At 38.7% G+C, this 24395-nt stretch overlaps 7 protein-coding genes and 2 long non-coding RNA genes across 12 annotated transcripts; 4 read left to right on the top strand and 5 right to left on the bottom strand.

The window, feature by feature from the left end:
• Positions 1–235: 235 nt before the first annotated feature.
• On the bottom strand, positions 236–901 carry LOC111200790. The gene has a single exon (XM_022692158.1). It carries the CDS (start codon positions 899–901, stop codon positions 236–238), a length of 666 nt encoding a protein of 221 aa, XP_022547879.1.
• Positions 902–1085: 184 nt separating this feature from the next.
• On the top strand, positions 1086–3144 carry LOC125591348 (F-box protein SKIP19-like). Of its 3 annotated transcripts, none has more exons than XM_048765444.1 (2): positions 1086–1459; positions 2413–3144. In XM_048765444.1, exons 1-2 carry the CDS (start codon positions 1119–1121, stop codon positions 3020–3022), a joined length of 951 nt encoding a protein of 316 aa, XP_048621401.1. In that variant the 5' UTR covers positions 1086–1118; the 3' UTR covers positions 3023–3144. The 3 variants fall into 3 exon arrangements, with proteins under 3 accessions (XP_048621401.1, XP_048621402.1, XP_048621400.1); XM_048765445.1 differs by having other exon boundaries at positions 1092–1472; XM_048765443.1 differs by having other exon boundaries at positions 1094–1498.
• A 1413-nt stretch (positions 3145–4557) lies between these two features.
• On the bottom strand, positions 4558–5516 carry LOC106419989. The gene is made up of 2 exons (XR_002654099.2): positions 5057–5516; positions 4558–4934 (listed from the first exon to the last, which is right to left on the bottom strand). It is a non-coding gene; the product is annotated as an uncharacterized LOC106419989 (long non-coding RNA).
• Positions 5517–6776: 1260 nt separating this feature from the next.
• On the top strand, positions 6777–9205 carry LOC106397408. The gene is made up of 4 exons (XR_002660398.2): positions 6777–6993; positions 7323–7408; positions 7970–9107; positions 9191–9205. It is a non-coding gene; the product is annotated as an uncharacterized LOC106397408 (long non-coding RNA).
• A 903-nt stretch (positions 9206–10108) lies between these two features.
• Positions 10109–14320, top strand: LOC106400030 (calcium-transporting ATPase 4, endoplasmic reticulum-type-like). 2 transcript variants are annotated; one of them, XM_048765439.1, is made up of 8 exons: positions 10109–11673; positions 11770–11830; positions 11938–12059; positions 12152–12433; positions 12507–12884; positions 12994–13103; positions 13205–13433; positions 13511–14320. In XM_048765439.1, the coding sequence occupies exons 1-8, from the start codon at positions 10267–10269 to the stop codon at positions 14093–14095; spliced, it is 3174 nt and encodes a 1057-aa protein (XP_048621396.1). In that variant the 5' UTR covers positions 10109–10266; the 3' UTR covers positions 14096–14320. The 2 variants fall into 2 exon arrangements, with proteins under 2 accessions (XP_048621396.1, XP_048621395.1); XM_048765438.1 differs by having other exon boundaries at positions 11770–11842.
• A 256-nt stretch (positions 14321–14576) lies between these two features.
• On the bottom strand, positions 14577–15299 carry LOC106400031 (histone H4). The gene is made up of 2 exons (XM_013840448.3): positions 15181–15299; positions 14577–15065 (listed from the first exon to the last, which is right to left on the bottom strand). The coding sequence occupies exon 2, from the start codon at positions 15038–15040 to the stop codon at positions 14729–14731; it is 312 nt and encodes a 103-aa protein (XP_013695902.1). The 5' UTR covers positions 15041–15065; positions 15181–15299; the 3' UTR covers positions 14577–14728.
• A 105-nt stretch (positions 15300–15404) lies between these two features.
• On the top strand, positions 15405–16587 carry LOC106397506 (39S ribosomal protein L47, mitochondrial). Its single transcript, XM_013838094.3, has 3 exons — positions 15405–15663; positions 15878–16035; positions 16239–16587. Exons 1-3 carry the CDS (start codon positions 15486–15488, stop codon positions 16344–16346), a joined length of 444 nt encoding a protein of 147 aa, XP_013693548.1. The 5' UTR covers positions 15405–15485; the 3' UTR covers positions 16347–16587.
• Positions 16588–16656: 69 nt separating this feature from the next.
• On the bottom strand, positions 16657–19515 carry LOC106397504 (probable serine/threonine-protein kinase PBL5). The gene is made up of 5 exons (XM_013838093.3): positions 19206–19515; positions 18334–18569; positions 18064–18253; positions 17596–17987; positions 16657–17152 (listed from the first exon to the last, which is right to left on the bottom strand). Exons 1-5 carry the CDS (start codon positions 19351–19353, stop codon positions 16787–16789), a joined length of 1332 nt encoding a protein of 443 aa, XP_013693547.1. The 5' UTR covers positions 19354–19515; the 3' UTR covers positions 16657–16786.
• A 1844-nt stretch (positions 19516–21359) lies between these two features.
• On the bottom strand, positions 21360–23521 carry LOC106397884 (mitogen-activated protein kinase 13). Its single transcript, XM_013838511.3, has 6 exons — positions 23285–23521; positions 23083–23212; positions 22879–23016; positions 22011–22343; positions 21748–21931; positions 21360–21660 (listed from the first exon to the last, which is right to left on the bottom strand). The coding sequence occupies exons 1-6, from the start codon at positions 23425–23427 to the stop codon at positions 21473–21475; spliced, it is 1116 nt and encodes a 371-aa protein (XP_013693965.2). The 5' UTR covers positions 23428–23521; the 3' UTR covers positions 21360–21472.
• Between the last annotated feature and the right edge of the window lie 874 nt (positions 23522–24395).

The raw sequence follows: 24395 nt of genomic DNA, 5'->3' as shown, positions 1-24395 counted from the left end.
TTGCTTATTTTGTGTTGAAAACAAACGTTTTGCCAAGTTTTAAACAATATAGTAGCACAACGATTACACTATTACGGTATTACCAGATTTGAACATATATATATGTCCATGTCTTAATCAGTTTTTTTTTTTTTTGAATTGAATGTTAAATTTAATTCAAAAAGAAAAAGTTCTTTGCTTTACATCAAGTGTAACTATTTTGAAAAGAAAAAATTCAAACTTTTATCTCCTTTTTCTATCTTGTGCTAAACCAATATACCATCCCTCCATCAAAATCCTTATCCCCTCTCTTCCTTATAATTGAGAACTTGTTTCTCACCATCTTATCAATCCATTTAATCAACAGCTCTGCTGGTTTAGGAGTTTCCCCATGTCTTCTTCTGTTCCTTTCTATCCAAATTGTGTGCACTGTAGCTTGAAGAGCATACCGCAAAGTGAAGAGCTTGATCTTCTCTTGAGTATTATCCAAAGCCACTCGCATAATACCCCTCCAACTCGTTGTGTATTGAGTATCCATAACTCTCTTTGTCAAACCCTCCCAAATCTGAGAAGAATATGGACAGACAAAGAAAAGGTGAGCCAAAGTCTCCATAGGATCTTGGCAAAACACACAAGTAGTATCAACACTGCCTCCCCAATTACTCATTCTTTCACCCGTAGATAATCTTTCCTTCATCGCCATCCACATAACAAAAGAGAATTTTGGAGTAGCATGCTTAAACCAGACCATCTTTTGCCAGTAGCAGCTCTGATACTGCACTCTAGTCACTTGCCAAGTCTCCTTCAATGAGAAACGATTCTTGTAATCTCCCTTTCCATTTTTCCATAAAGATACGTCTTCTTCCTCTATAATATTGGCTTTATATCTATCAATTACCTCTTCAACTCTATTGGTCCACATGTCTACAACAATTGTAGTCTATTATGTATGACCTGATCAACTTATTTCACTTAAACCCACATGCAACGACGGCGTTTTAGTTTGTACAGACGAGTTTAATTAAGGCCTTAGGCCCAACATTTAAGAGTTTAGGCCCAACATTTAAGAGTTTAGGCCCAAATCAGTTTCGTGGATAAGTGAACTGCTTCACACTCTTTCGACATTTTTGATCCGTAGAATGGCTTCTTCGTCTTCGTCTCCGTCTCCTACGGCGATGAAGGAAGGAGACTACTACCCAAACTGGACGGAGCTTCCACCGGAGCTGACGTCATCGATTCTTCACCGCCTCGGCGCGATCGAGATAGTGGAAACCGCTCGGAGAGTATGCAGATCGTGGCGTCGCGTCTGCAAAGACCCTTCGATGTGGCGCAAAATCGACATGCGTAACCTCGGAGACCATGGGGACATGTACTACGAGGAATTGTGCCGTCACGCAGTTGATCTTAGCCAAGGAGGGTTGGTTGAGATCAATCTCTGCCACTTCGCTACTGATTCTCTCCTCAGCTACATCGCTGATAGGTTCCAGAATCTCGTAAATCGTGTTTCTTTTTTCGATGGGTATCTTTGAATCGTTGTTTAGAGAAATGGGTTTGCTTTGATTTCAGATGGTTGTTTTGAAGAAAAACATTCACTTGATGGTTGGTTCTAACATTGTTATGCTTCTGAGGGCTAAATGTGTTAGCTTTAGGTTATTGGGATGCCAGGAGAGGATGAGTCTTAACAGTTAACATTGTTAGGCTTAAATGTGTTAGCTTTAGATTTTTGGGATGCTAAAAGATTATGATTCTTACATTGTTAAGCTTCTGATGCCTAAATGTGTTAGCTTCAGGTTATTATGATGCTATGAGAAGATGATTCTAACATTGTTATGCTCCTGAGGCTTAATTGTGTTATCATTAGGTTATTGAGATGCTATGAGAAGATGATTCTAACATTGTTATGCATCTGTGGCCAAAATGTGTTAGATTTAGGTTATTGGGATGCTGACATTGTTATGTTTCTGAGGCCTAAATGTATTAGCTTTAGGTTATTGGGATTCAAGTAGAAGATGATTCTAACATGTTATGCTTCTGAGGCCTTTTTGTTAGCTTCAGGTTATTGGGATGCTAAACGAAGATGTTTTCTAACATTGTTATGTTTCTGAGGCCCAAATGTATTAGATGCTATGAGAAGATGATTCTAACAGTGTTATACTTCTGATGCCTAAATGTGTTAGCTTTAGGTTATTGGGATGCTATGAGAAAGATGATTCTAATATTGTTATGCTTCTGAGGCCTAAATGTGTTAGCTTGACGTTACTGGGATGCTAGGAGAAGTTGATCCTAACATTGTGAGGCCTAAATAGCTTTAGGTTATTGAGATGCTAGAGAAGATGTTTTGTAATCTTTTTTTTTTTTTTGCATCTTATCCTTCCTCTTGTTCTCTATCTTGGATTATGTTTCTGAAGTTTTTTTACACTCAACTATTTGCAGTTCAAGTAACCTGAGAAGCCTTAAAGTTGCACAATGCTACGAAATAACAAGCGAGGGACTTATAGAAGCAGCTGCCAAGCTTCCGTTGCTTGAAGAACTCGAGGTCTCATACTGCTCATTATCAGAAGAGTCTCTCAAAGTCATAGGCAAGTCTTGTCCAAACCTCAAGACCTTGAAGAAAAACTGCGTCGGTTACAGGCGTCCTCGAGACGAGTCTGATGACGTCGCTCTAGCAATCGCCGAAACAATGCCAGGACTTCGCCACCTCCAGCTCTTCGGGGACAGGTTAACAGACGTTGGTTTAAACGCCATTCTCGACGGTTGTCCTAACCTGGAACATCTTGATCTGCGCCAGTGTTTCAACGTTGAACTTGTTGGGTATCTGGAGAAGCGATGTCTCGAGAGGGTCAAAGTTGTGAGACGCCCTAATGACTCGGTTCATGATTACCCGTTCGATGCAACGGTTAACGACGTGTCTTCATCAGACGATGGCGACCCTTATGGTTTATCTGATGTTGATATAATGTCGGAAGATGAGTTTTACTATGATGACCTGTCAGAAGATGCTAGTGACAACTCTGACTTTGACCCGTACGAATATTATTATTAGGATTGGATCTGTGTTTCTAAATGCAATGGATTCGCATGTAATAAAACCTTTTAAAACGAGTGAGTTACTCTCAAAGACACATTTGTCTTTTTTCTTTCATAAAAGGACACATTATGTCTGAAGCACACAATTCATGAAACTAAGATCTTTTTTTGACCATTATGCCCTTTAGCTTTACGTGTAGTTAGCAAAAAAAAAAGAATTAGTTACTTTCTTCTAGTTAGTTAAGTTAGGAAAATAGTTGGATTATTAATGTTTTTTTCCAAACTGAAATATCTTCTGTCTCTGTCGCAAGCTTCACTTGATTCATTTTCTTCGTGGATCTTCTCACCTTCGACTGCAACTCGTGGCAACCAAGCTTGGCGGCTTCTCTCCCATTACAATCTCCAGCCACTGTACTCCAACCAACAGTTCTCAACCGCAAACCTCCTTTGTTGCGTATGCTTCATATCCTCCGTGATTAACCTGTCTTGAGCTCTCTCTTTTCCGCCGCAGCTCGTCGCGTCTGTCTCAGGCCACCAGACCATCTCCGTCGTCTTGCTCTGCCGACGGTGTCATGCTCGGATTCAAGCCTCGTCGTGCTCATCATCGCTGTCTCTGTCTCGTCACATAAGAGATCAAGCAACAATGGTGGATTTTCAATAATTTTCAGATTTGGTCCTTCACTTTTTGATTTCTTTCGATTGTTTTGCAGAAATGTCCTCTTAAATTAACACCAAACTTTCAGTTGTGCAGTTTAGACCCCAATAAATTTTATTTCTCTACTTCTGCTTCACAATCCTCAAATTATAGTTTTCTACCAATAAAAGGACAACAACTATGTTCTTATACTTGATGTCTCTCTCTTTTATCAATCATGAATAAAATAAAGAAGTTGTAGCATGGATTGGAGACAGGTTTTTGTAACATTTTTTTATGGATACGTCTTTGTGGACGAGTGTTATGTGGACAGATGAATTGTGGACGAGTGTTATATGGATAGACGAATTGTGGACGAGTGTTAACATTGTGGACAGTTTTCTGGTGGATATATATGTTGTGGACAAGAGTCATGTGAATGTGTTCTTATAAACAAGTTTGTAGTGGACCTGTTCTTATGGACAAGCTCTTACAATTATAGTTGTGTAACTATGACTGTTTGTGAACATGTTATTGTAGACAAAGATCGTGTTTGAAGTTTAATCTATCTAGGGTTTGTGTTGTTTGTTTGAAGATAATCCATCTAGAGAACATATTGTATTGTGACGTTTTGAAAGAGAGAAAGGGATTAAGCTTTTTGTGTGGACGCAATTCAATGGACGTAATTTATGTAGACAAGCTTCTGTGGACATAATTTATGTGGACACAAAAATGTTATAATGTTTTTGTGGACAAGTTTCTATGGACAAAATATATTTGTATCCATATATATATTTTTGATATTTTATAAATTTTTATTTTATTAAATAATATTTAATGGACATAGCAAGTGTGGATATGAGTTGATAAGAAAATTATTCTTACGTAAAGTACATAATTAAAAGTTTGAGACGAAATCAAGAGGATCTATAAGTAAATTAAAGAATGTTGGGGTCAAATTGCAAAAATCCAAAAATGGGAGGACTATATGTGTAAAATAGAGTAATTTGACCATTGTTTCTTTTAGAGCTTTCTCTCTGCAACAGAAGCCACCATGAAGAGATAAAAAACTTAGATCCAAGGCAACTACCTCGAGTTCATCCACGTCGAATCCCAAGTTCATCCACGGAAAATCACGAGCTAATCCACTGAAAAGGATGGGCGACATGTGAATCAAACTTAGATCCAAGACAGCTTTGTGGATAGTTCATTTGTGGACAAGGAAATTGATGGACATGAAAAGGATGGGCGACATGTGAATCAAATGTTGCAGGAGATACATCGGCTTTGCTGTCTGCTTAAGAAGAAAATCAAAACTTTATTTATTTCTTATCTTCTTGTATATCAATTAGAAACAAGGATGAAAGAGGAAAAAAATTTGTAGATGAAATTCTCATAGTTCAATTAGAAGCAAACCTTGGATGTATTCGTCGGCGAAGATCTAGAATCACCCAAGCTGAAATTTCAGAATCGACTTTCCTTAGCTCCCAATCTGAAGTTTCCATGAATTCGAGATTTAAAAAATAAAGTGGTGAAAGATAAAGATTCGACAACAAAAATTAGTAATTTAGAATTATAAAAAAAAAAATCTACAAATTTAGTGAAGTAGAAGAATATTTAGAAGGATACGAAAGATGAGAGATGAAGATGACGATAGATGGAGGCATGATTAAGTTTAGGGAATTAAAAAATATGAAACTAAAAGGTGAAAGTTAAATGGAATTATATTGAAAATAATTTTGACACATGTTATGACATCTTCTTTTTAGTTGAAGGGCAATTCAGACAAATGAACATAAGAAAGTGTTCTCTTAACTCAATGTGTCTTTATATGTAATTGATAACTCATAATGTGTCTTGGAGGGTAAATGTTTCTTTTAAAACTCCTTCACGACCTCCTCTAATCATGCTTGTAATTTCGTTGGACTTGAGTAATGTGTGTGACCTTTAGTAATCTTTTTATTATGCAGTGAGAATTCGCCAAAACTGTTAATATTCACAAAAGCCATGCAAGTATCAAAAGATATAAATAGTTTTTTCTTTTGTAAATATCGGAAAATATTAATTTTTGATCACATGGACGATGGTTTGATGCATCAGTGTCCTCAGGACATAAGATTAACACTGTCCTGTCCTTTTAAGTTTTAACCTTTTTTAGAAGATTTAGGGTATGACTGGTTTTCCCGCTACCACCCGCAAACGCAACTTTTGCGGTTAGTAGCGGTTGCTGGCGTTTTGCAACAATCGCTCAAACCGTTCTAAACCGCTCCAAATCGCTCCAAATCGCTCTGAACCTCATAAATTCAAAAGCTGGTTCCAGCTAGCGTTTGCGGTTGCGGGAGGATAAAAAAAAATTATTTTTTTTCAAAACAATATAAATACAAAAATAAAAAAATTCAATAAAAAAATTAAAGTGAAATTATAAAAATGCTAAAATATATCAATTAAATTTTAATTAATATTATAAAACTTTAAAATAAAAATATTTTCTATATTTTTAAAAAATTTAAACTATAACTTTCTAAATATAAATTTTATATTTATTATAATATTATTATTTTTGATATTTTTATAATTGTATAAAATGTAAATATTATTAATTTATTATTTAACAGTTGCTGCATTTGGTAGTTAACCAGTCATAAGTATCCCGCAAACGCACAAATTTCTAACCGCAGAACCAGTCGTACAAATCTCTTAAAACCGCTAGAAACCGCAACCATTCGCATCCGCAAACTCCCGCAACCGTAACCGCAACCGCTGCGGTTAAACCAGTCAGGCTCTTAAGCGAACGACTGTAACTCGCGAGACTAATACGTCGACGTTTTGCATAGTGGGTTACAGATGAGTTTAATTAAGGCCTGGCCCCACCTTTTTGAAGTTTAGTTTCTTTAGGACTTTTTTATAAAGCGAAATTATCGGCGCGTGCGCTATGATACGACTAACGAGCCTTGCATTACAGCCCACGTGTCACATCACAAAAAACCAGAAAATAAAAAAGGAATTGTTTAAAAAAAAAAGGAAAATAAGTGATTTCAAGTTACAAAAAGAGCCGTTGTAAAAAAGAGCCGTTGTAAAAAGAGCCGTTTCGATAATTTTATTCGATCTATAAATATCTCATCGGATCAATCTCTTCCAGCCACAAAAAAAAAGGTTCTCTCTCTCTCTCTCTCTCTCTCTCTCTCTCTCTCTCTCTCTCTCTCTCTCTCTCTCTCTCTCTCTCTCTCTCTCTCTCTCTCTCTCTCTCTCACTCACTCACTGATCCATCATTGGCTTTGGGAGTTTCGATCTCTTGGGTTTCTCCTTCTCCGATGTCGTTCTTGACGACCACTCTCCCGCTGTAGGAAGTTCAGGTTACCTTCTCTTGTACCAAACATTCATTGCTCTCTCTCTCTCTCTCTCTATCTCTGTCTCTGTCTCTCTCTCTCTCTCTCTCTCTCTGTCTCTCTGTCTCTCTCTCTGTCTCTCTGTCTCTCTGTCTCTGTCTCTCTCTCTGTCTCTCTGTCTCTCTCTCTCTCTCTCTCTCTTCAATCGTAATGTGTCTTTATTGATGGATTGCTTTGGTTTCTAACTTTTAAAATCTAGTTATGTCTCTTAACCGAGTGTGGTCTAGCTCGTACTAGTAGTCCCTTTTGTTTCAGCGTATTGACTGACTAATAATGGTCACATTCTGTTGTTGCAGGTTTACTTGTTATGTGCTTTGTCCTGCGATATGTCAATATCATGCGGCACAAGAAAACTAGATACACGCGCATATTATTTCCAAAGGTATTATCTAGCCTTTTGAGCTTGTTTTAAATCGTTTCTTTGCAATGTGTTTAGCTAAACTTGTTTTAAAGTCTTCTTCTTCTTCTCTGGATTTTTTTTTTTTAAATGTTTTTGGGGGAAACTTCTATATTTTTTTGGTTGATAAGAGAATATTAGGTGTAGATTCATAATGTGGAAACAAATAGGACATCACCTCCAGTCATTTGATCGTTAGAGATTGTGTGTTTCATTTGCTTGATACTTGTGGATCACACTTGGTCAACTCCTAATCTATCTAGCAAATATAGAGGTTTTCCTCCTCTCGTATTTTTCAAGTGTTTTTAAGGGAAGATTCTTTTACTTGACAGATGATAGAAACTTTTTTTTTTTGACAAAAACAGATGATAGAAACTTATGTATAAATTTGATGTAAAGACAAATTTAGTAGAGCTGGTGATCACTATGAGTTCTCCCTAATCAATTTGGCAAAATGAATATTATTTTCCCTCCATGTCAAAACATCACATAAATTCGTTTGATGTCAATGTCCTGTCTGGAACCCTCATCTAAAATTTGTATCAGTTTGAAGTTGCTTATTTTCCAGAACTCTCGTTCCTTTAACCTTTCTCTTGGTGCTGGGTGGTTAGAAGTTGCGCGGAGGTGATCCTCGTGTCTATGGAACTGACAAAGAATATGCTTTAAGGGCAGCTGAAAGACACCTTTACTATATACACTCAAATGGCTACCGATTGTACCAAGTTCCAGATAGGAATTAATGTTTATGCATTAAGTGATAAGTACACTGATATTGCCTCCTTAGGACGTGAATGTATGGATATCACTTTTTCATTTTATTTCAAGGGTTTGGAGAAAATGGGTAGTTTAGTGGTGGCTTCTTGTGTCCTTGTGTAATGTGTGTGACCTTTAGCAGTATTTTTCTATTATATGCCTTTTGTCTTTCTGGGAGGTCAAAATGATGTGATAGTTTCGTTTCATCTTCCCTTTGACTAAATATGTTAAGAGTTTATTTGTGCAACATCAAAGAAAGCAAGCGTTGTGCTAGTTATGCAGTGAGAATTCTCCAAAATTTTTTTGCTAATGCTTGTTGAACTTCACCAAGATCAAAACTAAACTATTTAATAACACTAATTTGTCTCATTTATCAATCATGAAACTCTAGCTAGTAGAAACATGAATCAATCTCTGTGCCTCACTGCCTCAATAAAAAAACCCAGAGCCAACTAAGTAGTGAGTAATATATGAAGAAAGCCCAATGGGTTTCTTTTTGCTGCTATTAAGAGTATAGAAACAAGCTCCATGTGTTCCACAACAATTCTTGTGGGATGGTCTTACCTGCGAGTACTCCAATATGTCTGCACCACCAAGAATCATATCTTTGTACGTGTAATGATCATTCATAAGACCTTAATTTTGCTAAGCTCTGCATGTGTATCTTATCATCTTACACAAATGTGTTTATCTTAACACCAGAGACTTGTCTATAAGTGAAATCACTGGAATCATAGTTCCTGACATCCAAAATCTTATTCAGCTTCAAAAATTGTAAGTATGGAGTTTCTACATGAATAATCTGTTTTTACTTCTTTAATAACAGCACTCTGTATATGAATTTTTGTTAATGATATAGGGACTTGTCAAATAATAATTTGACAGGAGGCATACCTGAGTTTTTAGCCAAAATGATATCATTGTTAGTCATGTAAGTTACTTGGTCAACTATGAACACATGTGTCAAAACAGTGTCCCAATGTATTGATGTTTATATCATTTGTACTGCTACAGAAACTTAAGTGGGAACAATGTGGTTCAGTCCCTCAAACTCTTCTTGATAAATTGAAGAAATGGTTGACATTAAAGTAAGATTTTCTTGTCATCAATTATTGACGTTTATATATAAAACACATGTCTTACTTTGTGTTATGTATTCTCACTAACGCTTAATTAGCCTGTTTACAACAACAAAAAGAAGAATAGAACCATGTTACCAGTGATAGCATCACTCGCTTCTTTGGGTGTTATAATATCAGTGACCGCTCTTCTTTTTGTTTGTATGAAGAGAAGGCCCATCAATAGGAAAAGGCATGTGTGTAACAAAGTCATGAAACCATAAACATCAGAGTGTGATATATATTGTTATGAGAGTGTGATCATTGTTTCTAATTTTTTAGATTATTGCTATAGGTTTTGTCATCAAGCCAACCATCAATAGAAACAAAAAAAGAGAAGATTCATAATTAACAGAACACCCCCCCCCCCCCCCAAAAGCTTATATGTGATCGAACGTGGCAGAGCCCATTCCCTGAAAAGCAAATATTCTCTCATACAAAGAGTATACCTACACACTACACCAAGAAAAAGCCTATTTAAATTAACAGAACACCCCCAAAAGATTCATAATTTACACTTCCACTCCAATTTGAAAAAGCAACTTGTTACTTCCTTCAACCAATAACACCTCCCCACGTGTCAAAATCGGCGTGGCAGAGCGCAGCCCCATGTGATCGACGTGGCAGATCCCATTCCCTGAAAAGCAAATATTCTCATACAAAGAGTATTATACGTACACACTACACCAAGAAAAGCTTATTTAAATTAACAGAACACCCCCAAAAGATTCATAATTTACACTTTCAGCCCCTTAAGCAAAGTACAAATCATACAGACATTCCGAATCAGAAGAGAATACAAGGACTTTATTGTAATTAACTTACGGAGATCGTGTTCAACTTGTAAAGGCCTCCATAGAAGAAGAAGAGAGAGAGAGAGGCGTGCGATCTCCGCATCGAATAAACAGTACGGAGTAGTGTTTCCTTTGCTCCGCGATCTCGTAGTCGTTGAATTTGAGTTAACGATCTTAAATGGGGAAAGGAGGCGAAGACTTGGGGATTAATAAGCAAACGAGCGGCTCCGAATCGTCAAACTCCGAACCTTGGGCTAAAGACGTTAGAGAATGCGAAGATCACTTCGGCGTCAGTGTTGAGAAAGGGCTAACCACCGATGACGTGGCGAAGCGTCATCAGATCTACGGTTTGAACGAGTTAGAGAAGCCTGAGGGAACGTCGCTCTTTAAGTTGATTCTGGAGCAGTTCAACGATACTCTAGTTCGCATTCTCTTGGCGGCGGCTGTTATCTCCTTCGTGTTAGCCTTTGTTGATGGCGACGAAGGCGGTGAGATGGGGATCACGGCCTTCGTCGAGCCGCTCGTGATCTTCCTGATCTTGATCGTGAACGCAGTCGTTGGGATCTGGCAAGAGACTAATGCTGAGAAGGCCTTGGAGGCTCTGAAGGAGATTCAGTCTCAGCAGGCGACTGTGACGCGCGACGGGGTTAAGCTGTCTAGCTTACCTGCTAAGGAGCTTGTTCCTGGCGACGTTGTGGAGCTCAGGGTGGGTGATAAGGTCCCTGCTGATATGCGTGTGGTGAGGTTGATCAGCTCTACGCTGAGAGTTGAGCAGGGGTCTTTGACGGGAGAGAGCGAGGCGGTTAGTAAGACTACCAAGGCTGTGGAGGAGAATGCAGATATTCAGGGGAAGAAATGTATCGTGTTTGCAGGGACGACGGTTGTTAACGGGAGCTGTGTTTGTTTGGTTACTCACACTGGGATGAGTACCGAGATCGGGAGGGTGCATTCGCAGATTCAAGAAGCTTCGCAGCACGAGGAAGACACTCCTCTGAAGAAGAAGCTCAACGAGTTCGGAGAAGCGCTGACGATGATCATTGGTTTAATCTGCGCGTTGGTTTGGCTCATTAACGTGAAATACTTTCTCTCCTGGGAGTCTGTTGATGGCTGGCCGAGAAACTTTAAGTTCTCCTTCGAGAAGTGCACGTACTACTTCGAGATTGCTGTTGCGTTGGCCGTTGCTGCTATTCCGGAAGGTCTTCCAGCGGTTATTACGACTTGTTTGGCTCTTGGGACGCGGAAGATGGCTCAGAAGAATGCTCTGGTTAGGAAGTTGCCTAGCGTGGAGACGCTTGGCTGCACGACGGTTATATGTTCTGATAAAACTGGGACTCTGACGACTAATCAGATGGCTGTTTCGAAGCTTGTTGCTATGGGTTCTAGAATTGGGACTCTTCGGTCTTTTAATGTTGAGGGGACTTCTTTTGATCCTCGAGATGGGAAGATTGAAGATTGGCCTGTGGGTAGGATGGATACAAATCTTCAGATGATTGCCAAAATTGCTGCTATTTGTAATGATGCGAATGTTGAGCAATCTGAGAATCAGTTTGTTGCTAGGGGCATGCCTACTGAGGCAGCTTTGAAGGTATAACAGTCTACTAAGTATACTTCTTCTGCTCTATGTTTTCAAGCTTCAGAGGCTGTCAAGTGTTAATCTATTGGTGTTTGTTTCCTTGAGCAGGTTTTGGTTGAGAAAATGGGGTTCCCAGAAGGAGCTAATAAAGCCTCATCTTTGGCTAATGGTGATGTCTTACGTATGTGTATTTAGTTATATTTGTTTCTCATGTTTTCCACAGGTTTTCAGATACAAGAAACTCCTGTATATAACCTTTTATTTACATTACTGAAGGTTGTTGTCGGTTATGGAGTGAACTAGAGCAACGGATTGCCACTCTTGAGTTTGACCGAGACAGGAAATCAATGGGAGTTATGGTGGATTCCAGCTCAGGAACGAAACTGTTACTGGTCAAGGTCTGTTCTATCATTCTATGTGGCTTGTGCTTTAGTTGAAAGAATCCTTTGTCTTCAGCTACTAAGAGACCGGTTTTGATTTTTTTGTGCAGGGTGCCGTTGAGAATGTATTGGAAAGGAGTACGCATATTCAGTTACTTGATGGTTCAACTCAAGAGCTTGACCAGTACTCAAGGGACCTTATTCTACAAAGCCTACATGATATGTCCATGAGTGCATTAAGGTGTCTCGGATTCGCCTACTCTGATGTTCCATCAGACTTCGCTACTTATGATGGCAGCGAAGACCATCCTGCTCACCAGCAACTCCTCAACCCATCCAATTATTCTTCTATTGAGTCCAATCTAACATTTGTTGGATTTGTTGGTCTAAGGGTGAGTTTTAGTTCCTTCTTGTTTCTTCTTTGGTCATTGATTCATGCTCTAACTTTTTCAATGTTTTTTGAAGGATCCTCCGAGGAAAGAGGTGCGTCAAGCCATTGCAGACTGCAGAACAGCAGGTATCCGAGTCATGGTCATAACTGGAGACAACAAGAGCACCGCGGAAGCAATCTGCCGTGAGATTGGAGTGTTTGAGGCAGATGAAGATATCTCCACCAGAAGCTTGACTGGAAAAGAGTTTATGGATGTTAAAGATCAGAAGAATCATCTGAGGCAAAGTGGAGGGCTCTTGTTCTCTAGAGCTGAACCAAAGCACAAGCAAGAGATTGTTAGGTTGCTCAAAGAAGATGGAGAAGTGGTTGCCATGACTGGAGATGGAGTCAATGATGCTCCTGCACTTAAGTTGGCTGATATAGGTGTGGCTATGGGTATCTCTGGCACAGAGGTACATGTCTCTCTCCTCTCTTCTGCAAGAACGATTTTATTTCGGTTTTATGAAACTGGATGATTATGGTTCTATCAGCTTTCTAAAGCTCTGAGGTTATTTCTTGCAGGTAGCAAAGGAGGCATCAGACATGGTGTTAGCAGATGATAACTTCAGCACTATTGTGGCAGCTGTTGGTGAAGGCAGGTCCATCTATAACAACATGAAGGCTTTCATCAGGTGAGTCTTCTGTTAGTTACTATTTATAGAAAGGCTCGAGTTATGTAGTAACATATACTGATCCTATCAATCTCTGACTATATGATGATGAATAAAAAAAGGTACATGATCTCTTCCAACATTGGTGAGGTTGCATCAATATTCTTGACAGCTGCACTTGGAATCCCAGAAGGCATGATCCCAGTTCAGCTTCTGTGGGTGAATCTCGTAACAGACGGTCCTCCAGCTACTGCTTTGGGATTCAATCCCCCTGACAAGGATATCATGAAGAAGCCTCCTCGCAGAAGCGATGACTCGCTTATCACTGCCTGGATCCTCTTCCGCTATCTGGTATGCAGCACCACACAGATTCTTCTCACTTGTTTTTTAAACTGTTGATTAATAATGTGGGTTAACTTTGTCTACAGGTGATTGGTATGTACGTGGGAGTAGCGACGGTGGGAGTATTCATCATATGGTACACACACAGCAGCTTCATGGGCATAGACCTGAGCCAAGACGGTCACAGCCTTGTGAGCTACTCACAGCTAGCTCACTGGGGGCAGTGCTCATCATGGGAAGGCTTCAAAGTGTCTCCTTTCACAGCCGGCTCTCAGACATTCTCCTTCGAGTCGAACCCGTGCGAGTACTTCCATCAGGGGAAGATCAAAGCGTCCACGCTCTCCCTCTCGGTGTTGGTGGCTATTGAGATGTTCAACTCACTGAACGCGCTCTCGGAGGACGGGAGCCTTGTGACGATGCCGCCGTGGGTGAACCCGTGGCTGCTCTTGGCGATGGCGGTGTCGTTTGGGCTGCATTTTGTGATACTGTACGTGCCGTTCTTGGCGCAGGTGTTTGGGATTGTGCCGCTGAGTTTGAACGAGTGGCTGCTGGTGTTGGCTGTGTCGCTTCCGGTGATTCTGATAGATGAAGTTCTCAAGTTTGTAGGGAGGTTGACCAGTGGTTATCGGTACTCACCTCGCACTCCTCCTGCGAAGCAAAAGACGGAGTAGTAGGATATAAACGAAGGCATATTATTTATTTAAGACACTCTAGTTTTAGCTGAAATATTCACTTTGTTGCTTAACTCAAAATCAGCGTTGTTGGTTATTTTAAATTTTCCAAACGATATCTTTTTGATTGATAAAAATGGTTGCGACTTGGATCTCATTTTGGTTCGTCAACATGGGATTTTCCAGGACAAAGACTGTAATGGAAAGATGAATGTTTCAATCTCATCGTATATTGTAGTTATGCTTTTTGAATCAATAATAGAACAATATGGTTATTCTCTAGAGTAGCTTGACAAGTGTTTTGATTCAGGTTACAAACTCAGAGCATAGTTCATTGATCATTTAACGCAAGTATACAAAAACTGTTCAAGTAAAAGTAACCGTAACTGTAATGATCAATGAAATATGCTCCGAGTTTGTAACCTGAATCAAAACACTGGTCAAACACTGTCAGGGCCAGCCTAAACAGAATTTGAGATAATAGAGATCAAACACTCTTTCATTTAAGAATCGATTTAGCTACATGAAGATCACATTGGCTACAAGACATAGCATAAAAGCTAACTCATTGTTTTACTTTTCACTAATCAAATTGATTCCCAGATAACCGTAACATTTAATCCCAATTTTTGATTAACCGCCGAAACCGTAGAGAGTGCGTCCTTGCCTCTTCAACGCGTAAACCACATCCATAGCCGTAACAGTCTTCCTCCTAGCGTGCTCGGTGTATGTAACAGCGTCGCGGATGACATTCTCGAGAAAGATCTTGAGGACTCCTCTTGTCTCCTCGTAGATCAAACCGCTAATACGCTTGACACCGCCTCTGCGAGCAAGACGACGGATGGCAGGCTTGGTGATACCTTGGATGTTATCCCTAAGCACCTTCCTGTGCCTCTTCGCTCCTCCCTTTCCCAATCCTTTCCCTCCTTTTCCTCTTCCCGACATATCTCCTCGCTAAGTTTTCAAAGATCTGAAGAACCAAAACCAAAATCCTAATCAATTGACAATCGAATTCGAAATATGAAATCTGCGAAACGAGTCGGATGATTGCAGAAACACGAGGAAGAAGAAGAAGGAGACGATACCTGTAAATCGATCGGAGAGATTGATGATATGCCAAAGACTGGTGAATGTAAGTGAATATATAAAACAGAGACGATCCGCGTGCTTTACATGCCGATCGTTGATTGGCTGCTACATCGTTAAGAGTAATAGAACGGATCGATGACGTGGATTTCATTTTCCTTCGATATACCAACCTTATTGGGCCTGTGTTGGGCTCATATATCACCAAAAGTTCGTATTGGGCCCTAAATATACCTTGCCTTCGAAAAACGCCGAGGAGGGTTTCCATTTCTCTGTGGCCGTGATCGTCGCCGTCGTTATAACGATGTTTCTCACGAGATTTATCGGGAGGAGGTTCTTGGCGGTGGCTGCATCGACGAGATCGGAGTCAAGTACTGCAGCAGGAGCTGCTGCTGCTTCGACTGCTAGGATTGCTAAGAACCCTCTGGAAGAGTTCTTTGAGTTCGATAGAAGCCAGGACGAAGATAAACCTGTTGTCTACGGTTAGTTCCTTTCCTTGTCTCTCCATTGAAGTAGCTGCTTTCTGTTTATGTTCTTACAAAGTAGTTTGAGTATATCATTTTGTCTACGGTTTTGTGGGATTGTTCATGAAATGAACTAAGTGAGGAAGTAATTTATCTTTTCTTTGTATAATCTGAATATTTAGATATAACGATTTTTGTTTAATTAGATTTGTAACCATGTTTGGTGTGTTAGGTCGAGGATGGAAAGCATCGGAGCTGCGGCTCAAGTCATGGGATGATCTTCAGAAGCTGTGGTACGTTCTTCTCAAAGAGAAGAACATGTTGATGACTCAGCGTCAGATGCTTCAAGCTCAGAACATGATGTTTCCTAACCCCGAACGCATTCCAAAGGTACTACTACTACAAATCTGGCCGTGGCTCTTAATTTGTTGACAAATTGATGAATGGTTTTATTTTATGAAAATAATCTCGAAGAAAATGGCTGTGGTCTCTCTTGAACCTTCTGAAAAACATATATCCTCGGTTATTTATTACCATTGGAGGATATTATTATTATTGGTGAAATTCAAGGTTGTGTGAATCTCTCATAATAGGTGAGGAGATCAATGTGCCGCATAAAGCATGTGCTGACAGAGAGGGCGATTGAAGAACCCGACCCCAGAAGATCAGCCGAGATGAAGAGAATGGTCAATGCTATGTGATCCCCTTGTGCTTACTTCTTTTGTCAACCGAGCAGCAAGCTTTTGAGCCAATTCGCATTAGGGGTTAATTAGTAACAAATCGCATTCAAGAAGACGAAGAATAATTGATATTTGTCCTTTGGAACTGGTTTATTGATTATGTCTGGCAGTAGAAAATGTTTGTTCGGTAGCTATATGCAAGTTTCTGTAAAACCATGTTTGGTGTTTATTTTTTGCATTATAAACCGCAAACTCCGTATCCCTTGAAAACTCACCGGGCATAGCGAAATGGTTATTCGTTCAGCTCTCTAACGGCTTTGCGCGGGAGAACTTGCAAAGTGTATATCTTTTTGTTTTTGGTTTCATAGTAAAAATTGTTTGTTCTATAGACTCATGCTATATACACATACAACAGAAGCCGAGTCAAGGTGTAGATCCAAACAATAGAGATGTTAAAAATCTTACTGTTTTGTATTTTTATACATGCATGTGTCCACCATTTGTCTTGGTGAAGCCAAAAACTTGATTTGATTTCCTTCAGATTCTGTTTCTTTCGAGAGGTCCCGTCTTTTCTCTTCATCATCTCTATAAGTGTTCCTCCTCCTGCTGCTGCTGCTGCTAGGGCTGGTTGGATCATATTTAGAAGAGGCTAAGAAGTTGAGAGCCGACACTACATCGGATACAACAGGCCTCATGCTCGGCTGCTCCTGAACACACATTGCTGATATTGCAAGTGCTTGGTACAATCCTCTCCCAGGGTATTGTCCCTGAAGCAACGGGTCAACCATTTTCGGGAAGTTCCTCCTGTCTTTAAACAACTGTCGTGCCTGTAAAGAACAAAATGAGCGTTGTTGTTAGGCATGTGAGTTCGGGTAGTTCAGTTAGTTCGGTTCAACACAGCTTTACCGAATTAACCCAAAATAAAATTCGGTTTGATATTCGGTTTATTTGGTTTTTGAAAATCCTACCGAACTTTCTCATTTCGGTTAAAACAAGTTTAATTTTGTTAATTTTGGATAAATTTGGTTAATTTCGATTAGTTCGGTTTAAAATTTGGTTAGTTCGGTTCAGTATTTGTTATGGTTTGGTCATAACTTAAAAAAAACAAAGTAACCGATTGCCGAAAAACAATTTTTTTTATAAAAAATCCTACCAAAATCATAACCTGACTAACCGAAAATTTTGGTTTGGTTTGGTTCAAAGTCCCAGCCCTAGGTGTTGTTGTCTCAGCAAAGATCATTGAGAGAAGCAGCTAAGAGAAAGAACATACCCATCCGACCAAGTTCTGATCTTTACGCGGTTTTGTAGTATCAATTGCTTTCCTTCCAGTGATAAGCTCCAGAAGGACTACTCCAAAACTGTATATATCGGATTTAAACGTGAGCTGCCCCGTCATAGCGTAGTCAGGAGCACAGTATCCGTACGTTCCCATAACCCTTGTGGAGACATGTGTTTTATCCCCGCTTGGTCCAACTTTCGCAAGCCCAAAGTCTGATAGCTTTGGTTGGTAGTCTTCACCAAGCAAGATATTCGAGCACTTGAGGTCCCGGTAGATCACAGGTGGCTTCATTCTATCGTGAAGATACTCCAGACCTCTTGCTGCACCAGCTGCTATTTTCATCCGAGTGTTCCAGTCAAGTGGTTTTTGACCAGGAGGGAGATCTGTAAACAGTAAAAAAAAAATACTAAAAGAGTCAAATTCACAGATTTTTAGCAACAAAGTTGAGTTAGAACATACCGTGTAGATGGTCTTCAAGAGATCCTAGAGGCATGTACTCGTAGACCAATAGTCTCTGATCACCCTCAGCGCAAAACCCTATAAGCTTCACGAGGTTGGGATGGTCAGCAAGACTTAATGTCAATACCTCAACCACAAACTCCCTGATTCCTTGAGGCCCGTTACGGTCGAGTTGCTTGATAGCAACAACCTAGCAAGAACACTCCATACTGTTCAGAACTCTGAGAATCACAGATATAAGAGAAGTTTCGTTCACACTAGTGGGAGTACCTGATCGAGTTTCTCGAGTTTTCCCTTGAAAACTTTGCCAAACCCTCCTTCGCCAAGAAAACAATCTGAACTGAAGTTCCCTGTGGCAGCTGCAAGTTCTTGGAATGTAAAAGTCTGTGGTTTCTTCCCCGTGGCTTGGTTATTTAGATTCAAACGCTTCGCGTCAAGAGCTAGCTGATCCTCCGCCTTACCAACTCCATTGTTTACATCTCGATATGGACTGACTTTTAACGAATCTATAACACATGGAAAGAATCAATTAACCAGTTGTCATGTGACAAACTATAATAGATACGGTGAGAATACAAACCAACTAAAGATTCGAATACCAAAGGCAGCAAGGCTCAAAATAAAAATAAAACAATTTTGACATGTGTCCCCTCCACGAGAACACAAAACCTAACGTAATATGGCAACATGCATCCGAACATATAGACAATACAGATAACAATACAGATGACCAACCCGGTGGTTAAACCGAATTTGACCATGAACCGATTACATAACCAGATTTGATCTAATAATCGGTTCGATTCATGTAGCCGGATTGAATTTCATAGTTATTAAACTGATAAAAATCATTAACTATCAAAAATCTATAAATCATCCATATTTTAGGAATAATATTTATAATGATATTATTCCTTTAATATTTATAATATTTTATATTTTAAATTCATTTATATTTTAAATTGTGTATCAATTTTTACTAACATTACTTTTAAATTTATTCACTACAAATATATTAAAAGAGATTATTAAACTGGATTTGATCCAGTCGAACCATATTATTAAAACCATGACCAGTTCAACAAATACAAAAGAGCTCCCGGAGCAGAGTAAAAAAAAGAGAGGCAGACGTCACTCTGCACCTGAACAGGGGTGAGTCTGATCATCTCGCTTGTTAGTGATGCTGCTACAGCCGATGGTGTTCTTATTTCTCAGAGTATCCTTGTTTCTCCCTTTGTTGGTCTCCGATCGTTTGCTCGGTTTCTCACTGCGGCCGAAACAACCCATCATAGAAAGATTGTTCTTTTAATCTTCCCTTGCTCTTCCTCGTCGGAAAATCAGAAACCCAACACCTGAAATGAAGAGAAGAGTGACAAAAAAAAGCGAAGGAAGAAAGAAGAATTGCGAAAAAGGAGGAGAGATAAAGAGAGAGCTTTTTTAGTGACAAACAGAGAAAGAAAGCTCTGTCTTTTTTTTATATTTATAGTGTAATAAACGGAGAATTATCAGCTACGACGAGGTTCATGGGACCATTATAATACACCTCTATTTGAATAAGCCACGTCAAGACAAACGCACGCTTCTTTCTTGAGCACTAGAGAAACGTGCGGCAAATGTTGAAGTGGCGCCACGAAAGTCACATAATAGTTTGAGTTTGGTCAACGTTAGTTTGTCGTCTGCTCCCGGCGGTTCGAAACTGACCACCGTCAATCTGACGTGGCCACTGAGCTATGGATTGTTTTTTCTTTTTAGATAAAAAACTGAGCCATGCATGGATTTGAGTGACTGATTTTGTCACATCTTGATTAATAATTTTATCCTCCACATCCTCACCTACGTCCAACGAACATACGTAAAGCTCATTTTACCACCAAAAGAAAAATCATACGTAAAGCATATATTGTCATATTACTATTGGTTTATACGGAAACCATAATCAGCTTTTCTTGGTACATCCTATTCTGGTGTGGATTTCTAATGTAATCTATAGTGCTGTGTATGCAGTGTATCGATCGTACGTAATTGTTCTTCCGTGAAAAAAACATATACCAACAAAAATACATGTCAAACAAAACAACACTCGCAACAACATTTTTTTCTTTGTTCAAACACTGAAAACAACATATGGACATGATTTGATGACTTTATCCACCATATTTACGTACAGAAACACGCAATTGATAAGTTGATATGACAACAACGTCAACAACGACCGAGTGGTGGTAGCCTAGCGACAATTTTTTAGGGCTTGGTGTGTATCCACGTCAGTTTTGGGTTCGATTCTCCTTGGAAACTAAATTATCAGTCTGGGGCTTGGGTTTCGGTCCAAATGGTTTACATGGTGGGTCATAACAGATGGTTGGTTCACTCCCTGACATTAGTCGGAAGGTATTCCAAACTCGGGTCAGGCAGTGTGGTACGTTTTCGGGCTAATTCACTCTGTATCACTAAGTGCGTTCCTCCCGGAGCCTACCAGATCAGCCGATAGAGTTTATCAAAAAAAAAAAAACAACGTCAACAACTGTGAATACGTCTGTCAATCTATGTAAGGGTATAAGTATAACGATATTGATCATCTCCCTAATCGTAATTGTTGATCAGTTCAGCATATAAAACTCTATTCAATTCTTGATCTTTGATTAAGACTTGGACTGTATTAATATCATCTCAATTTTTTAATCAACGTTGAGGTGAAATTAGAAAAGTTTAAATTAGTTTCTTACTTCGATCTAGATGCTTCCTACATTTGTTTGAAACGTTAAGAAGATAGTTTACATCAGAAATTATTTTGGCAGCTCAATTTATTTAATTAAGAAAGCAACATATAGTCTATTGGAATATTTATATATGGCTCTGCAAAGATAATGATGATTAACTTTTGGAACAGGCATTCATAAAACTAAGACGTCTTTGACTTTTTGTAGCAACACGGTTTCATAACTAGATGTTTTTACGTTTGTTCATAATATATATATATATATATATATATATGATGTTGACTTGCATGTTTTTTTCCAATTTATAAATTATATACCAAATCACCAAATAGTATACACAGCCAGAATATTACTTTCCTGCATTGATTGACATAGTATATACTAAAACAGAGCAAGTTGCATGAATAAAATCTTTTTTTAATAAAATAGCTTATCACAAAAAATCTTCTATACCATCAATTTAATTTATTTATTTATAAAACAATTACATTAATTTTTTAAAATTTATAGGATGCAGCTGCTCTGCTTCATCAATTTTAACATGAATTGATGTGTATAACGTTTTAGTAAATGCATATATAACACACAAAAACTTCTCACTTTCGTTGGCTTGCACAATCATCATCAAACAAAACACACACTATAGAATTTTACCAGCTATTTTCACTTGTTCCAAAACATTTAATCAGCCTTTAAGGGTCTTGAATCATGGGAGATTGCTTATTCTTGAAGTGTAAAGACTCTCTCCAGATAAGTTCCTTGATGTCTTGTTCATCCAAAGTTGTCTCCTCAAAGTCAAAGTTAAAAGGAGAAGGACACGTTGGTTCTTCATTGATCTCATGGAGACTAGCCAAATAAGGATGCTTCAATGCTTCCTCCACTTTCACATTTAAACATCTGGTTAGTATTTAAAACTTTACTTACAGATCCTTTCCATTTATAGCATCCAAACATTAACAAAACGCACCTGTGATGCGTTTGGAAGGATCAAAAACAAGCATCTTCTCAGCAAGATCTAAAGCCATTGGTGAAATGTCAGGGAACTTTTCTCTGAATGATTGTTTTTGAACACGTGGGAGATTTCTTAAGTACTTTCGCGCATTATCACTTCTCAAGAAGTCAAGATCAGAGTCCTCTGGTGAACCTAAGAGCTAAAGATATGAACAGAGAAATGCATTTAACACACACACAAACACATAATAAAACGATAATCTGTTTCCAAGTGTTTACCTCAGTGATAAGTTTCAGCTGTTGAACATAATCCTTACCAGGGAAAAGCGTTTCTCTTCTGAGTATCTCCATGAAAATGCAACCAACAGACCATATATCAATAGCTCCTGTGTATTCCGAGCAGTTGAGAAGCAATTCAGGTGCACGGTACCATCTTGTTACTACATATTCTGTCATCATGTCTGTCTCTGTTGACGTTCTTGCAAGCCCAAAATCACATATTTTAAGATCACAACTCGTGTTTAGAACCAAGTTGCTCGGTTTCAAGTCACGGTGTAGTACATTCGCAGAGTGTATGTACTTCAAGCCTCTCAAAATTTGGTAAAGGAAGAACTAGGAAAAAAAAAAATACATAATAACAATTTCAAATGGTAGAAAATATAATGTGCCCACATTATAGCTCCGATTGTAAATGTGTCACTGATCATCACTGATAATTCAGATAAAATATCGGATATTTGGGTCAAATATCAGGTAATTCAGATGATATGAATTAAAAAGTCGGATAATTCAAGTTCTTTCAGATATTTTGGATAAAAATCTTTAAATACTTTCAGATAGTTTGGATAATTAGTTTTTTTTTTCAAATACTTATATATATTTTACTATAATTTTAAAAACGATATATATATATTTGGTTATTTTACATGTATATATAATTAATATTTATGCATATTCGGGTATTTGTTCGGTTCCAGTATGAATATTTTGGATATATGAGTATAGGAACTTTTCGGGTATTTGAGAGTTCTGTTCCGGTTTCGTTTTTGATCATTTCAGTTTGATTCTTCATATATCGGCAGCTAAAATGCTCATGCTCTGATTATAAATCTGTCACTGGCCATCAGTATAGTTTAGGAACACTAACCTGACAATGGTCATCGGTCAGAGTTTGACTAGATCTTATGATCTGGTGCAAATCAGTATCCATTAATTCATAAACGATATACACATCTTCAAACCTATATTTCTCTGGTGGCTCGATTATATCTTTCATTTTGATAACCTGTGTAGCATTATAAACATGATACTTCAACTATAAATGAAATCGTATTAGTCAAAAAGAGATTACATTATCGTGATCCATGTGGCAAAGGAGTTTGATCTCCCGGAGAGTTCTTTTAGCATCAACTCTGTTGTCAAAAGCGTTTGCTATCTTCTTTATAGCAACCTCTTCGTTTGTCTCTGAGTTTGTAGCACAGCTGAAAACCAGAACAAAAGGTATGAAGAAAAAGATTGGCTACAAGAATGAAAAAGAAAGATAAAAAACTTACCAGACAATACCATAGGCACCTCGACCCACAGGTTGAATAGGAGGAATGTATTTTGAAGAGAGCTCAAAAAGGTTACCGAGTACGTTATACATAACATATCTACCATTGTATGTCAAGATTCCTCCATCTTCCATGTTCTCCATCTCTGCTTTGTAAGAACTCGGATTCAAGACAAGTTTTGAGACTGTTTCATCACTCAAGTAGCTGCTAGCTGTTGCCTTATATAAAAGACAAAGTAGGAGTAGAGGAGGGAAAATGGTGGCACCTTTTGCTTTTGGTGGGCCAAATATAGACAACAACTTTCTATTTAATTTTTGAAATTTGAATCAGAGTTACTATTCGACGTTATGCCGACTTCTACATAACTAAGTAAAAGCTCTATACTCGTGGGTCAATGTGTCCCTAGCTCACTTATTTTCACAGTTACTTAGATTTCTAATGGAATCCCAACGTTAAAAACAACAACAAAACTAAGTCCTAATTGTGTTAAAAAAAAAAAAAACTAAGTCCTAATCCAAAATGATATGAAACTAAGTTTACATTTCAATATCCTCAAACCTCAATGTCACAGCTCCCTTGTGTGCATTAAAGTTCAAACATCGTGACACATGCCTTCCAAGATATCTTAGTCCATCCTCAGTCAGCGAGTGAAATGTTTATGAACCTCAAGAAACAGCCTAGACTAGAGAAACGCTACTTCTCAATTTTAAGTGTCCAAGGACTGAAACAAACACTTAATGGTCAAATGCTCTGGCGCATAATGATTCGAGAACCAAACCACACACAACCATGCAGCTAAAGTTAACAGTTTAGCCTCAGTAACCACACACAAAAGTTATCAATGAACCTGGTTCAGGACTTCTAACCCAGAGTAAACCGAAAGCGAACCGACCCATAATTAAAAACTTTATAAACCAATAATGATGGGTGTCGGGTGAGAAATGAGAAACCTTAAAACCTATCTTTTGGTCCAATGGAATCTACTTGTGCGAGAAACGCGTTCACACCTTCTGACAACCGAAATAACCAAAAAACCACTAACGAACATGTCCGCATGTTCCACACCCCGAGGCTATTGTCGTCAATTCACTCGCCAACAAAATCGAAAACC

The sequence above is a fragment of the Brassica napus genome, chromosome C8 (genome assembly GCF_020379485.1).
Source record: "Brassica napus cultivar Da-Ae chromosome C8, Da-Ae, whole genome shotgun sequence".
Taxonomy (NCBI): Eukaryota; Viridiplantae; Streptophyta; class Magnoliopsida; order Brassicales; family Brassicaceae; genus Brassica; species Brassica napus.
This window is presented reverse-complemented; position numbering and strand designations above follow the sequence as displayed.